The 16,811-nt window shown below is 36.6% G+C and overlaps 1 protein-coding gene across 2 annotated transcripts in view; it reads right to left on the bottom strand.

Annotated features, from left to right (window-relative positions):
• Window positions 1–3,318: 3,318 nt before the first annotated feature.
• RAB22A (RAB22A, member RAS oncogene family) overlaps window positions 3,319–16,811 on the bottom strand; it is a 29,422-nt gene continuing 15,929 nt past the window's right edge. The window contains exons 7-8 of one of the 2 annotated variants that reach the window (XM_014076159.2): window positions 16,120–16,161; window positions 3,319–11,111 (exon numbers count right to left, since the gene is read on the bottom strand). In XM_014076159.2, the coding sequence (XP_013931634.1) occupies window positions 11,044–11,111; window positions 16,120–16,161 (110 nt within the window). In that variant the 3' untranslated portion in view covers window positions 3,319–11,043. Of the gene's footprint in view, window positions 16,162–16,811 lie in introns of both variants that reach the window. The other variant, XM_014076233.2, reaches the window with a different exon arrangement.

The raw sequence follows: 16,811 nt of genomic DNA, 5'->3' as shown, positions 1-16,811 counted from the left end.
GATGGGATAGCTAATACTCTAGATGACACAATGCAATATGATCTTGGTCAGTTAGAAGGAAAATAATAAAATGCAACTGAGCGTTCCTCGGTTTGGCTTGATGTTATATTTGAAAATGATTTTGGAATTGTATTTTATGATAGGATGTAAATGAGTAAGCAGTGTGATAATGGCTGCAAAACAATTGCTTCCAAATCATGGGCAATACTACTTTCACTCCTAAAGTGCACTGGTCAGATGCTACCTTAAGAGACTGGGGGATGTTTAACCTTGAACAAAAAATGAACATGGGATGGCAGGTTGCAAATTTTTAGCTATGCAAAGAAGAGCCACACACAGGAAAATCAAGCCGTATTCATGAACATTTCATAGTTCCAGTCGGGGTTGGTATCTGAAGAAGGGCAGTCAGTTTTCTAATCTAAAAGTGATTAAAAGAGATGGTGGAGTCTTCTGTGTTGCATGTGTTCAAGCATCAGTTTATTTTTATTTATTTATTAGATTTTTAAAATCTCACCTGCATTATTTTCTAAATACCTCTGGGAAGCAAACATGCATGATACTCTCTATTTTTCCCATAACAACAACCCTGTGAGGTGGGAATAAGTGACCAGCCCAGTCATCCAGCTCGCTTTCATGCCTAAAGTGGGACTAGAACTCACAGTCTCCTGGTTTCTAAATCAACACCTTAACCAGTACACTCTCAGCTGGACAGCCATATGTATGTATTTAGCTTTGTTTGCTGAATAGTGACTGAAATGGAGGCTTGGCTTTTTAATTTTGGATTCTTGCATTAAGCATGGGGATTGAACATGATGGTCTAAATCGGTGGTCCTCAGCCTTTCTGGCTCCACAGACTTGTGGGGGATGGTTTCACGAACGCAACCTCATCCTGCTCATGTGCAAATGAAGCTTTGCATGCTCCCTGCCTCTTACATGGCCCAGTGTCCAAAAGGCCATGGACCGCTACTTGTTCATGGCCCAGGGGTTGCATGGCGCATGATCTAAATGGCCTCTTCAAATTCTATAACTCTGAAAATTTGTGTTTTGATATATACATTTTCATTCACCCCCTCATATCTATTCATTCTCTTAGAATTGTTAAAACAGATGTTATAAGGTCCTTCATTTTATATATTCTCTAGCATGGTTCTACATAAAGTCTATGTGAAGATCACAAAAATGCAGCTGGAAATGCCTCAAGCCATTGCATAGTGTAGGCTGCAAATATTTAAATATTCTGCTTCTTAAACACCCTTTTAAAAAGACAGTTTTGCTGCAGAAGAAATGTATGCTTCCCTGTTCTTTTACTTGAGGTTGCCTCAGAAGGTAAGATGAAATGACCAGGTCATATTTAATTGCAGACAGAACAAAATTAGCCCCAGATTTTCAGCGTGGGTGATTTTTTCCCCTGTATGTCAGCCTAGAGAATCATCTGTCACCACAATTAACAATTAAAACATGTTGACACTTGCCATTCCTTTCCCAGAGAGGTTGGGGAAATGTGGATTGGTTTTATAACACCTTTACAAGTGTTTTTTGCAAATGCAGTGCAATGTATCAGCTATATTGTCCAAAGAACCCCTTAACAACAAGTTTTGTAATAACAAGTATTGCCTGGTAAGATCTTTGAAACTGAGGACTTAAAACATAATATAATCAATGATAGAGAAAATTCAGTTTAAAGCCAGGCAGTATGCTTGTATTTTATTCATAAAAACATTTTTTTTGCCTTTCAGCTTAAGGCAATTTTATTGTACCTGTTTATTTTCCTGCCTTTGCAAAGGAATTATTGCAACACTAGATTCTTGGATTTGTCTTTGGGATAAACAATTGAACTGAAGTGTGCTGGCTGTGGGAATTCTGGGAGTTGAAGTTCAACAAATTTTTGCTGAGGTTGAAAAACACTGCTCTATAGTAATAGCAGATTTATGTATACATCACTTTGGAAGTGAAAACAGATACTCCCTCCCCTTGGTAGCAGTTATAGAAGGCAGCAGATTGCAACAGAGGAGCTTCTAAAACTGGAGTAATATTGAGGTATAATTCATTTCATTTCTAACCAGTCTTGGAGCAAATAGGAATCTATCCAGGGATGCTACGAATGATAGACAAACAGAATTTGGCCATCAAGATTAGAAAAGCCTAGAAACATAGGAACATATAGCAGTTTAATATATAACCTTGATTATGGCAGTAAGTTCAGTGGAGGGATTCCTATTTTTTTAAAATTACCGGTTCTGTGGGTGTGGCTTGGCTTGGTGGGCATGGCAGGGGAAGGATGCTGTAAAATCTCCGTTCCTATCCCACTCTAGGAGGTTACTGCAAAATCCACATTCCCTTACGATCAGCTGGGACTTGGGAGGCAGAGAATAGATGGAGGCGGGCCAGTCAGAAGTGGTATTTACCGAACTACTCAAAATTTCCACTACCGGTTCTCCGGAACTGCTGAATACCACCTCTGAGCAAGTTGCAATATCAAAATTAGGACGATAGTTATCTTTTGCTTAAATACATGCTTGTTTACTGTATCATTCCTCAATCTGATGCGGGGGGAGGGGCATGCTGGACTATACTATCTATTATCTCCAACGTGTGCCTTCTAGCAATAATAGTAGTTGGACCTGAATATTCCTATATTTCTTGTTTAAAAAACAGCGGGGCGCGGGAACACACAACATAATGGACTCTGAAGATTGCAGAGTTTTTATCATGGCTGGCCACTTAGTACAGGCTGAAAGCAGGACTACATACCTAGCTAGAAGGAGGCACAGGAGGTACAAAATTTCATGGTCAATAAATTGCTCATTCCTGTATATCTCAACATGATGTGTAGTGCTATAAATTGTACAATAGGTAACTAATTGCCTAAACCTATTGTTAATATAAAAAAATGTCAAGTGCATTGTTAGAACTCTTGATAATATAGTATTTCTATCACATGAAAATGTTATTGTAAATGTAAAATAATCACACATGTAACTATTTTATCCAGTTACTTTGGGATGCCTAGATTCATATAGATTCAGCTCAGTGTAGTGGTTAAAGCATCAGGCTAGAAACCGGATACTATGAGTTCTAGTCCTGCCTTCAGCCTAAGTGATCTTGGGCCAATCACTTTCTCTCAGCCCTAAATTGGAGGCAATGGCAAACCATGGTCAGAAAAGCTTACCAAGAAAATGGTAGGGACTTATCCAGGCAGTCGTCAGGACTCCTCCTGATCTGAATGCAATAAACAAGCATACCATACATGCAAGCCTCAAGAATGAGGATGGGAATAATTTCGGAATTCATGAAGAACTGCACATCACATTGAAAGCATGTGTTACAAACATTTTTATTAAATAATTTACAACTTTTATTTTGCACAATACATCCAGCTTGTGAGTTAGGGTACTGTTCTACTATAAGAGTACATTTTTTTAAGCTGACACAAAGTTTTAATATCTTAAAATCAATGTTCCCTCAGAAAACTATAACTATGAGAAGGAATGACCAAAACAAAAACCCCACCCTTCAAATGCCAAGATATTAGAAATTAGGAATTCTCTACCCTACTTCATCATCCTTTTCACACAGTCTTAGGACCAGCCTAAGAACACATGCACGCACGCACACACCTTCAGCCTTCCATGTGCTTGGCAAATCATGGTCAATGTTTTACCAGTTCAACATCAAGCTTCTTTTCATGCAAATACGAGCAGCTCCCTGATACTTCTCCACTCAGTGCAATCCACTGCAATGTTACCTCTTACAAGCCTCGCTGAAATTAATCCAGAGTGAAGCAGGCCAAGATTCAGTTTCTCACAGCCCCTTTACTGATGTTTACATTTAGAGGAAAGTTTGTACCCTTGGACTAACATGTTAATTTCAGTAAGACAGTACAGTCATTTGTGACATTTCAATTTTAGGGTGAAGAAAAAAAAAGACTTCTAGAACAATGTATTTTTTCCCTTTTAATGACCATGCACCTAATTTCTGCATAGCAAAAGATTAAGCCAGGAATTGGAGTCATTATACTCAAATCTGCTACAAGCTAGTTTCTAAAACAGACCTGGGTCACATGGGAAGGCCCTTGGTACTCCTAAGGGAGTGCTTCGGGGCTCATCCCTCTCTATAAGAAATAACGGGAAGAGGTCATCCCTTGATTTGCAATAAGGCAGCATTATTAGGGCAGATGATACCCAGCTAATGTATACATCTCCACACCGGACCAAATGGAAGAAGCAATGGAAGCCCTCGCCCAATTCCTGGAAACCTATTATACTGGTTGAATAGGGAGAAGCAAATTCAGGTTCAATTGAAGCAAAACAGAAGGGCTATTCATTCAGAAGGCCACGGATTCTGTGATTATTACATCTTTTACTCTTCTCCTGAAAAGAGGAGCCTGCAATCGGGGTGGGTGGGGTATCTTCTAGTACTCCTGGCTCCTATTGTGGCCAGGAAAACTCTGCCTAACTTAGGCTGGTGTGCTAATGGGGGTTCTCCTTACAATATGAAGACGGTTGATTCATGCCCTTGGTAACTCTTAAAATGGAATACAGATAGTCCTTACTCAGGGACTACTCATTCAGAGACTATTCAAAGTTATAACAGTGCTAAATGAGGTGATTTATGACCGGTCCTAGAAGTTGTGGCTATTGCAGCATCCCCGTGGTCATGTGATCACAATGTGGTGATTGGCAACTGGTGTGCAATTACGATAGGTGATCTCCATGATCACTGCTTCACCATCACGTGATATCGCGCCCAACCACCACAGTGATTTTCTTAATGACCACAACTGGAACGGTCGTGATAATCCATTGCGGTCATGTGATTTGTTGCTTTAGGTCTGTGTCCCTTAGCGATGGAGTTTCCAGTTTCAACTATAGTTGGTAACAAAGGAGCTGTATCGTAGTTTGCTTTTCATGGAGCATCCCCTATGCTTAGCTGGACAGTTGTTGCTGTCAAACAATGCTAATGTAGCAGCAGTTGCACTGGCTATCAGTAAATTTCAGAGTGCAGTTCAACTGCTGATTATCCCCTATTTGGACCTGGACCTGGATATCTTCAAGACTACCTGTGGTGGACTTCAAAGAAGATGGTGGTCTGAAGATAGCTCCATGAATAGCAAAGATGACATTTGTGGCCATGAACAGGTAGATCAACTTCTTTGACCCTCTGGACAAAGCGAGGACATGAGATAGTCCAAGCTCTTCTTAAAATTCCTCCTTGCACCCTCTTTCTGCAGGATGGGAGAATTGGGAGATGAGGGAATTGGCCACAGTTCTCCAGCCACAAACAAAGTCTTTTAAATGACACTGAATTCGCACTTACCTTGCTAACCACTTTTGGATATTGTCTATTAACTGCTTTAAAGTGACAAGACTACATATAAACATCGGGTGAACGCCTTCCATCTTTAATACAAGAAAATGAAGATCTTTATAATCTTTAAAAAATTAAAATAAACAGCAAAAAGCAGAGCAAGATTTTGGCTATAGAAAGTTTTAAGCAGAATAAGAGCTCAGAAAACATTGGAATATTGGGTTCTGAATATTAAGGTTTTGAAATTAATCTTTAACGAATAAATGGATTTTTGTGGGAAAGAAAAAATGGTTTTGCTGTTGGAGATATAACAAGACAAGTAATTTATCATGATGTTCAGAGATCTTTGAGTACTTGGATCAGGACTTGCACAAGAACTTTGAATCAATTGTGTCACTTATATTGTGTGGTTTTGGGAACAGCCTGTTTCTCGATAACAGAAAATGCAACAAAATCTACCCAAGAACATATGAATGAGAATTTGAATAAGAATTTGTCATCAGATTAAAAAGAAAAAAAAATGGGATGGTGCTTTAAAAATTAAGGACATAAATATGACAATCCCAAAAAGCAACTGGAACATTTTTTGGGGGGGATTTACAAACGAGGCTGTTTAAAAGAATGAAGAAATCTGTAACAAGGATTAGAACATAGAATAGCAGAGTTGGAAGGGATTTTGGAGGTCTTCTAGTCCAATCCCCTCTCAAGCAGGAGACCCTTATACCAAAAAGTAACGGTACCTGAATGGATTAAAGAGCAAGATTGTTTTCTATAAGAAGACACACTGAGTTGATTTATTTGACCAGGTTTAAAACGGCACATGGTACTATTTTGAATGACTCTAAATTTCTGGATTGATATCTGGATTGGAAAAATATTGTATATTAATTTGTTTGCATTTAATATGGTGTTTAAGCTCCCTCCCCGCCCTACAGTTACTTTATGTACCATGATTTGGCAGCATTTAAGGTGACTCTTATTTAGCTGTCTTTTAAAATGAGTTTTATGAACTTGTTGTTTGTAATGTTTTATTTTAATCTTTTGTTTACATTAGGATGCTTTATGTTAGTTGAATATGGTTTTTTTATAGTTAAGAGTTGAGGTATGAAATGTTTATCTGAATGAGATATGTTGCTATTTAGGGGATTCTCTTTGGAATTGACATTTGTAGTGGAAACATGTTGTGTATTGGATGTGTTTACAGTTAATATGGTATTTAAGCCCCCCCCCTCAATCTAGAAGGGGCCTTTTTTTAAAAAAAAAAGAGAGAGAGAAATGGTCACTCTTTTGTCATGTTAAACTTTAGTTTTTTGTTTCTATTAGGATATTGTAATCACTTTATGCCTTTTAAATATTGCTTCTGGCTAGGATCAGAGATTCAGGATGCTAGTTTCATATGTATTAATTAGTTATTATTTTAGGACTGTTTGCATATTTTGCTGACACCTGGATTGGAGAAGATATTTCTTATTGGATTTGCCTATAGTTATGGAATGAAGAGTTTTATATTTATTAAGAGTAGATAAAGAGATTATGAAATAGTTTGAGGATGGAAAGTTGCTTTCTTAGGGTGGTTTTTCAAAACTTTTTTCCTCCTTTTTGAAATTTTTCCTTTTTAATATTTTTTATTGTTGTAACTGAAATTTTCAATAAACATTAGGTTAAAAAGATTGCCTATCTTGTATAGATTATGGTATACTTTCAATCCTAAAAATATAGACATTGTCTGGTGAAGGTCTGTGCCTATTGAGAAGTGTAACAGGTGGAGGCCTGAAAGGTGATTCCCTATTCTGGATCACCTTGTCTCCCAAGCATGAGAAGAAACCCATAAAAATAGGGTTGTTCTGGAAGACCTTTGGGACTTAAAGGGTGCAAAACCCAGGAATGTGGGTTTATTGTACTTTTTGAAGCATAATGATATATTGTATTTCTTTTATTGTATTTAATTGCTGTTCCTGAAGCAATTTATAAAATCCTAAATAATTTAGGATAATTTATTATTTATTTTATAAACTAAATAGTGTGCTTGAGATTCGCTGTACTAGCTTATGGTTTGGAATCACTGCAATCACTGCAATAGCTGAAGAGGCACAATCTGTTCTAACTTGATCTAAACCATTCCTTAACTTTAAACTATATTTCACAATCCACTTTACTGATGAACTGATATGTCATTTAGAAGTATTATATATCTTAGAGTAGGGTGACTAATAGTTGTGTAGCAGAAAATAGGGAGTGTCAAATCAATTTCAAATGACATTGCCTCTCTCTTTGCACTTCCAGGGGTTTAGCAAAACTTCCCTCCTTCTTTTTTAGTTTAACAATTGTCAACATACCTTTCTCCTTAGTTATTTATTTACCCAAGCAGACATAAACAGTTTCCTTCCATAAGTTTTATCTCCAAGATTGTATCTTTTGAGCCAACCTTTCCAGTTTGTCAATCTGTTGTTTTAATTGCACTACTTAAATCTGAGAATGCAATTTGAATAAAATCTAACAAAATATCAAGTCCTTCTCAAATTGTGGAATATGTCTTCATCAGTGTAATTTTATAAGGCAAAATTATTTTTATCCCATTTCATCCATAACTGATGTCTTTCAAACTCTCACTCTAAAACAAACTTCTGTATAATCCTATCCAGCATTTTGTACTTATTTGACACATCTACCTTTGCAAAAAAAATATTTTCATATTGTCTACCCATGACTCCACGGGAAGATCATTTTGAAGATTGGCCTCTTTCTAGTAAGTGGATACATACTAACTACCCCTTATTCTATTATATTAAGAGGCATATATCCCCATAAGGTGATGTTCAAAACGCAATAGAATTTTGGTTCCCCCCCCCCTTGAAAACATTTCGCTTCTTATATAAAAAGCTTCTTCAGTTCTGAATGAGAAGCAAAACATTTCCGGGGTGGGGGGACACAAAGTTCAGTTGCCTTTTGAACAGCATTTTTGGCACAACCGTGACATGGATGATTGAGAAACTCCACAGACATATCCCCACAATCATATTTCCACCCACTATCCTTGCTGCCTCTGTTTCCCCCACAAACTGCACAATATAGTCCTCATGAAAAATGGTAATGATTCTAAGTATTGGACTTAGAGACCTTTTATAAATTGTAAAAAGCGCAATGCTCTTTATGATCTATTTAATATTTTTCCCTTCACTATAAGCACAAATGCTAATGCCATAAGTGTTTCTGAATTACAGTGCTGCTCAGTTTTTGGAAGTGTAAAATGAATTCTGTATGATCTAAATAAATGAAGTGTACACTTGCAACCATTTGTAACTACAGTGATTCCAATAATTTAGCAGGCTAAAGGTACATGCCATCAGAATAGAATTGGTGTGGCGTAAAGATTCACTGACTATTTCTGTCTTCCATATAGATTATTTCTAGAGCCAAGACAAAGAAATTCCCAGGATTGGCAAGATGCAATTGTGAGTCTTGATTAAATCAGATCTGTATAATGACCTAAAGGCCAAACCAGATGTGTCATTAAATGTGTTAATGAATTTATACACGGGGCTTTTTCTATTGTAAATAGCTGCAGCCGTGCCTGACAGTAATATTGACTTAGTGAGTAATCCCTATTAAATTTAATGAACCATTTATTTTCAATGCAAACAGTAGCCTCTTGGAAAAGAAAGGATGGAGTCCTTACAATATTACAGTACTGCTTACTGTAATATTGCAAAAGATGTCTACCACTGCATTGAGAACATTCTTCTGAGTTGCAACCACAGAGTATATAGAAAAGTAACATTTTGAGTTCAGCTACTGCTACTATAATTAAACTATTATGTGTAAATACTTTATTTATAAAACATTTCTGCCAGATAAAAAGCTTCTGAAGAACAGCCTTTTTATCAGTTCCATTAAATGTAAGATAATACATTTAATGCTGCACCAAGGTAACAACTTGCTACATAGCTGTCTGCAGAGGATAGAGTGGATTTGGGATATTGGGGATGTAAGAAAATATATGACATCATGCTAACAATGCAACTTGTATTGTGTCAGACAGCATGGCACAATTATATAATTGTTGTTTTGATGTCATCATGGTCTGTTACCGACACCTGTGGCTCCCCATAGAGATGTCAAGACAAGCAAAGGCTAAACTGAATCTATAAGAAATATCTGAAAACAGAACCAGAGCAACCCCATGAGCAGGTGAAAGTAAATTTCTTTAATGTAGTTCTGCTATTTACAAAAATCCTGCCAGACTAACTGCATTCTCTATGGAAAAGGGGAATAAAAGGTTCAGGAGTCTGGCATCTGTTGCTTCCTCCAACAGAGAAACTTTAAGCTAGCCAGCCTTTTTATGCCACCCTCTACTCTAGCTAGAGATCTCAGCAAAATAGTTTAGCGATAGAAAAACAAAAAGTAACAAAAATCACCCACCTTGTGTATTAACACAATTTATCTACTCATATAAGTACATTTTATCTGATTGGTGTGGCTCTCCAGAATGACATGCAATTTTGGCTGCAAAGTGTTACTGTTATTTTGCATGAATGAGGGGCTAAGTTATAGAACCTATATTTTGTATTCAAAATGCATCAGGTTTAACATCCAGGACCCTAATAAAAGATAGACAATAGGCAATGTAAACTTCTATGTAGGCTTCTTAGGATTATAAAGACAAGTTTTTTTAAAAAAGGAAAGGTTTGTTTCTTCTGACAAGTCTATAACAGCATTCTTGCTACACCGGAAGGAAGAGATGAGAGTATCATTATGTTTTGTTCTGATTTTTTTTAATATGCCAAAATGATTTAATTCTGGATGCAAGCTTCTCAGGGTACAAGAAATTGAATGCAATTATATACAGCTCATGTAAGAGACAAAATGAAAATATCCTGTTGGTTAAGTTCAAAGGAGGAGAAAAATCAATTGAAGGCAATTATTTTAATGCTTGCCTGTGTGTCTCATGGAAGAATGAGTTATTAGAAAATCCCCAAACCTTAATCATAAAATCTTGACATTCCTCAAAAAATATCTGCTCAAGGAAAAAACATTTTTACCCAAAGCGACTACTGAAAGATGGGTACTTTTGAAATATAATTTCACTGGGAAATGTCCTAAACGTGTGTAGTCCTGCTTGCAGCTATTTATAAAGTGAAACCAAAGATGAGGAGTGGTGGGTTAGGCAGTTCAAATGGCTGCATGCCTGCTGTAAATTAGAATTCCCCCAAGATCATCCAGAGGAAGATTTGCTGATCCAAGCTACTAAAAATAAAACCTATCCTGTTCAGCAAACACAGTACAGAAAAAGGACATTCCAAAAACATCCATTGAAATGCAGTGCAATCAATATGATACACTAGATTCCAGTTGAGGCGAGGCACACCCCATTGTGACTTAATCTAAATAGTCCTGATATTCATAGCAAGAGTTCTCTTTCCTCCAATCACTGCAGGAAATACTCTTACAGTAGCAAAAGGCATAGTAGGCCAGCTTTGTAATTCCTTTAAGAAGCAGAAATTAGCGTAATGATGAAGACCAACAGAGTAAAGATATGAGAAAATGCTAAAACACATTTCACCTTCTTTGCTTTAAAGGCCTAAGCAAGAGCTAAAGTAGATGTTGATCACAAAGTAAGATGAAACAGTTTTAAGAGTGCTTTTCCACATTTGGCTCACCTATCTTCAGTGGCTGACCAAACAGTTATTTCCCTTAATTTAACTTCTATCATTTCCTGCAGTATATTTCATGTTGTTTTCAGGTTGGAACAGGAAGGGGAATCACTACAGCAAGGTCAGCTGAGGCCTGAAGACTGTCAGCAGCTCCTATATATTTAAGAAGAAAGCGGAAAATAATTTGCCAGAAATGTTTCCTTTTGAGTGACTAGTAATATTATTTGTGGGGCTTAAACCAGGTAATCCTCCACACGGCAGTGCTACCTGACTTGAGAGAATTCTTTTAATTCATACTTCTGATTACAGAATAACAGCATGTAGGTTCAATTAAATTCCATTGGGCAGTCTGAAATGTGTATGTTTATTAAGCTGAAAGCTAAATTTTGACAAATGGATCTTGGAATATCTCTGACTGACTCAGGTTCGCATTGGAACTCCGAGGAGTGTGTTTTGAGATAATTTTGGATGTGCTTTCAAAAGTAACTCTGCCATATATATTTGAATGACTAGATAATGCTATGTTTAACTAGAATTATGAGAGAGATTCCTTTGAGCCTTTGCTCTTTTGAATTCAACTACCTGTGGGAGTAGATCCTCAATGATCAGGTGGCCAGCAGCTGTTGTATAAACAATGGACAGGTGCAGGATATCCTGCATTCCCCTAAGTAGTCAGCCTCCTTCCCCTTCAGCAAGGGGGCAGGGTCAGAATTCTTAGGCTGCCACATTTATCATTTTCTCTAATTAATGCTCCAGTCAGAGAAAGTATTTACCTCTTTTAGTCCTGACTGTAGCAACAGAAATCTGACACTACCAAAAGGTTATATTCAGTAAATATATCTACATTATCTTTTCAATCACTATTTAAATAAAGATAAATACATCCTCTTATCTATTGCTTTTTACATATTAAAGCCATGTTTTTAAAATGTATGCATGGTGACTAATGTATTTTAGATATGCCGCCAAATAGTGAGTTCCCTACATAAATGACCAACTATTTTACTGCAGTGTCCAAACCATAATTTATAGAAAGGTGGAATGATATCTGATATTGGGAGAGGTCTTTAGGCCTGCTATTTAAAGTATATGCATATCAAAGCCATAATTCTATGTGCACTTACAGGGGTAAGTCCCAATAAATTGTTTCTTTGAGAAGATGTCAAGCAGGCTGTTTATTGTAGGTTATTTGCTTGTATGAGATTTCACATAGATTTATCTGCTCACTATCTCCCAAGTAATTGAAATCTTACCTTCAGCTTTGTTTTAATTTATATTGGAATAAGCACAATGCTGAATGACAAGGGCAGTATCTTGTTTACTTGATGCCTTTCTATTAATTCTTACAAGATTGGTGTTGTTGCATGAAACTAAAACATTGCAATATAGAGAAAACAAAAGAGGAAATACTCCCAACCTTTTTGTAGGTGCTATAACCTAAAAATTATATACACTATATATATATATATATCTCCTCCCACCTTCCGGAAAAGCCTTATGAATGAGATCTAGGATCAATGCAAGATTGGTGGGTAATCCCCCCCCCCCCCATTTACAAATAACTCACGTGACACAAGAGATGTTGAAGCTCAAAATTCCTATTAATTTGCATAGCAATAAGCAGATAGTACTGAGGTACTGTAAATAACCCTCATTCTCCAGTAATGAGTAGGGATTCAGATTTAAATTATCTCAATACAAATATTTGATTAAGTACATCCAGGGAACTTTTAAGGCAGGCTAACACTGGCAGTGAACTCGATGACGTGGCACAGGTAGGGAAGTTTCTGCAATACAGCCAAGGCCATAGCTTATGCTTGAAATGTCACTCTGCAGAGCCACATGTTAACACACCAAAGATAGCCCTCCACCTACAACTATTTGTTTAGCCACTGTTCAAAGTTAAAATGGCAGTTGAAAAAGGTAACGTGTGATTAGTCTTCAATTTACAGTCATTGCAGCATTCCCGCTGGTCACATGATCAAAATGTGGGCACTTGTCATCTGGCACGTATTTAGAACAGTTACAGTGTCCAGGGGTCACTTGATCACCATTTGCCACCTTCCAACAAGCAAAGTTAAGGGGAGTGGAAACTGGGTTCGGTAATGACCATCTGATTTACTTAATAACCATGGCAACCACCTTGCTTAGCAACAGAAATTCTGATCCCAATTCTGGTTGTAAATTGAGGACTAACTACAGTAGTGGCTTCAAAAGATGCAACTGGTGATATGTTAAAATATTCTGTTTACAGAGGTGAAATAAAAAGAAACCCTCTAATTATAGGTAATTGTAAGAAAGCAGTTAATTAATATCACAATGGCATAAGTGAATGATGAAAGCCTTAAATAGCGGAAAGGTGCTACTATCATGCTGAGATAAAGTTGGCTGCTCCACACATGAGTAATATTCTCCAAAATAAGCTTTGTGTTTGACCTCTATGTGCGGCATTAACTATTTTTAAGACTTATATAGACTAACCAGTAAAGTATCATCAAGAAACAGAATAGTGATTATAAAACAGCCATGTGAAGAAGTTTTAATAACAGTTTGGATAAACATATAATCACTGGCATTCCAATATTATATCTATACAAGGCTGTCCTGGAGGACAATGATATATCTGATGAGAGTGTATTTGTAGCTCGGGGTTGAAATGGGGGGGTGGGAGATGGGTGTTCCTTGGTGCTCTCTGAGCTTGGTTGTTTTCTTGCAGATATTGCTTAACCGAACTAGATAACATCATCAGTCTGTTTCTATTTATATGTAGGTACAGAAGCAGCCTAATTATCTTCAATTCATTAGAGGGGGGTTTAACTAACATGAAGTTAAATCTAAAAAGTCCTTTTAAGCACTACAGGTCCTAAATGTGTTTACCAGAGATTTTTGATTTCCTCACCCCCGTGGTAGTTCCTTGCCAAATTTCAAAGGTCTCTGAAACAGCACAGAGTTTTGATGGGAGTTCTTCAGGCATGGTACAATGCTAGAATAGAAGGAATTGACTGCTAGATTCTTGCTGAAGCTTAATAAAAGTCTTGGAAAAGATCCTTATTTGATTTCAGTTTAAAGTACTGAGCAAATTGCCTTGAAAACACCCAGTAAGCACATCCCTGACATTCTTTCTTTCACACCTTCAGTTCCCCATATGTTGCCGGACAAACATTATATCCTTGATAAAACAGTGAACAAAGCTATTGGATTGACTTATAATGCCAACCTCTCCAAGCTTCAATTCTAAATAATTATTGCCAGTATATGGCTCTTTGGAGTAGGTGACATATGTCCTCAAGCTGATTTTTGAAAGTAAAACTCAGAACAAACTAATGACATAAGCAAGTCAAGATATGGAATGAACAATACATTTCATTATTAATGTACAGATTCATAGTTTGGTTAGTGGGAATGCCAAATACTCCATAATTGGCTATTTCTTTTCAGAGAAACTTCTGATAAAGCACACAACATACTACAAAATTAGAATTTTGAATTCTTAGACAAATTCACAAATATCATGACTTAATATTTCCAATTGCATTGGTTAACTATAATAATTCTCCTGAGAGTAATGCTGAATTATATAATATAGAATTAAAAAAGTATGAACTGTCTATTTCCAATGTAACCTTTGAAATTCCCTTTTAAGTTGTAAATTAAGACCAAGCCATCAGACATGTCCCGCTGAGTAGGAAATATCAAAGCCTTATAGCTTCTTTTACACACTATGAGTTTACCTCCTATATTTTAAAGAGGGAAAAAAACATGTGGTATGTTTGCTCTATTTGCAACAAAAATGAATGACGAGAAATCATGTAATGGGGCAAGATTAATTTATAGTTTAAAATAAATGGAAAGCACAACCAAAGCTAAGAAATAATGTTTAGAAGAGGGTGTAAAGAGATGAGTTCAACTACATGGAAGCAACGTCTACACTGTCCCAGACAGTTAGCTCTGAATGCCATTTCTGGATGATTCGGTGAAATGATTTGTTCCCAAAGAAAGCCTCAAAGTACACTAGCAGCAACCTCTACTGGATAGTGAGGGAAATCTTTCCCAGTGCTATTCTAGAGGATGCCAATTGATTTAAGGCTCATTGCTCAGGCTGAAATTCCCGGCAATTGTTTGCAGGACCTTCTTTCACAATCCACCTCACGGATAAGAGAGAGAGAAGTAAACAAGAATCCTACCTTTAGCAATGGCACTTTCATAATTTATTTTACTTCAGACACTGGTTTCATAAATAAGTATAAAATGGTTTATGCTAAGCAATTAGAAACGTTTCCCACCTAACATGCTTGCTCTAAGGCTATTGACAACAACTGATACCTGTCAGTTGTGGTCAAATTATTTTAATCTAAGCTTCTTACTAAGTATCTTAACTGGAAGTTATTAAGAAGAGTCTACGTCTATTGAACTATAAAATAATTAAATATAACGAGCTAAGATTGTCTAAGGCTACACTTTCCTTATTTTTTTATTTGCTTTAAAAGCAAAGTTCTTATTTATATTTCTATAATAATATCAGAAAATAAAAAGTGCAATTTAAGATTGGGTACTGAATGGGCTTATTTGGTCACTCTTATCAGTATTATTCTGGTAGCTACATCAATCATCTGTTCTTTCTAGTCTTTGAAGAAGCAACAATGAAAACATTAAGGCTTATAGTAACAGCAAGGAGAAGTGCAGAATGGCACTAACATCAAGCCAAAACTTTCTTTTCCGTATTTTCTAGCCCACTCCCTCCAAAATCCATAAAAAGTGCTAGTGTCACTTCCCCAATTACAAAAGCATGGCAATGTTTTTTCTACAAAACTATGAAATATCAAGGCTTATAATCTGTACATTGGCTCCTCCTCTTCAAAGATTAAAGCAGAATGAAAGGCAATTCCCTTTGACTGTAAGAGATTAGTTTGTACACTGCACATGTGGGAACAGTCTTGACAGCAAGATCTCCACAGAATGTATGTAAGAATGCCAGAAATGGTCCATGTTGGGGGTCTTTGAATATCAGGGAGATCAGAATCCAGTATCAGGAACCGATACTCAAAATAAACCCTTAATGTTTAAGGCCAAATATTTTTAAAAAGCTAGCTTGTTGGGTCTCAGTATCAACAACAGCTGCGTTTTGTCACAGAAGGTTGTCTTCTAAGTTTGAAACCCTTACCAATAGATGGAGGGTTGGCATCAGTGGATGGAATTCTACGACCTGCAGAGGTAGGGGGAAAAACAGCATTAAAGGGTATTAAAAGAACAATTGAGGAAGACTGTAAGTAAAATGGGATACTAATAGGATAAATAAATAGAGACTCCTTCCTAAAGCCTAGCTTCATTACAAGACATTCATAATTTTGATAATACATAAAAACAGAAAAGAATTTTCTCAATACACCCATTAAAAGAAAGACAGGTCATACAGATAAAAATTTAACCATCAATACTACAGCTATTGTTCAGCAGCCTAGAAGTCAGGTTAACCTTTCTTCAAATAATGGGATTACAGGTCAAGGAAAAAAACAATACTTTAAAAAAAGACTAGAAGCCTTAACATGGATTTTTTGATGAACGAAGGAAATACTGATGATTTATGGATATGGGGGAAGGGTTAAAGAAGAAAAGAGTAAGATGGCAATGTCTCAATAGAAAGGGCAGAACTCAAAATTCTATGTTTTCTCTTTTTACTTCACTTTGTTCTTATTTTTCTTTTCATTTTAGCATTGCCATTGTATTATGAATTATAATAAAAATATTAACCCCTCCCCCCAACTACTAGGATTATGTTTCTTGAAGTAAACCAAAAGTACTGGTAAACTACCAAATAATTTATTCAAATTGCTTGGAATTCATTTTATTAGCTGA

The sequence above is a fragment of the Thamnophis sirtalis genome, unplaced genomic scaffold, assembly GCF_051295495.1.
Source record: "Thamnophis sirtalis isolate CommonGarterSnake01/CBP01778 unplaced genomic scaffold, rThaSir2_p1.2 scaffold_7, whole genome shotgun sequence".
In the NCBI taxonomy this organism is placed as follows: Eukaryota; Metazoa; Chordata; class Lepidosauria; order Squamata; family Natricidae; genus Thamnophis; species Thamnophis sirtalis.
Note: the sequence above shows the minus strand (reverse complement) of the source record. Positions and strands in the feature narration are given on the sequence as shown.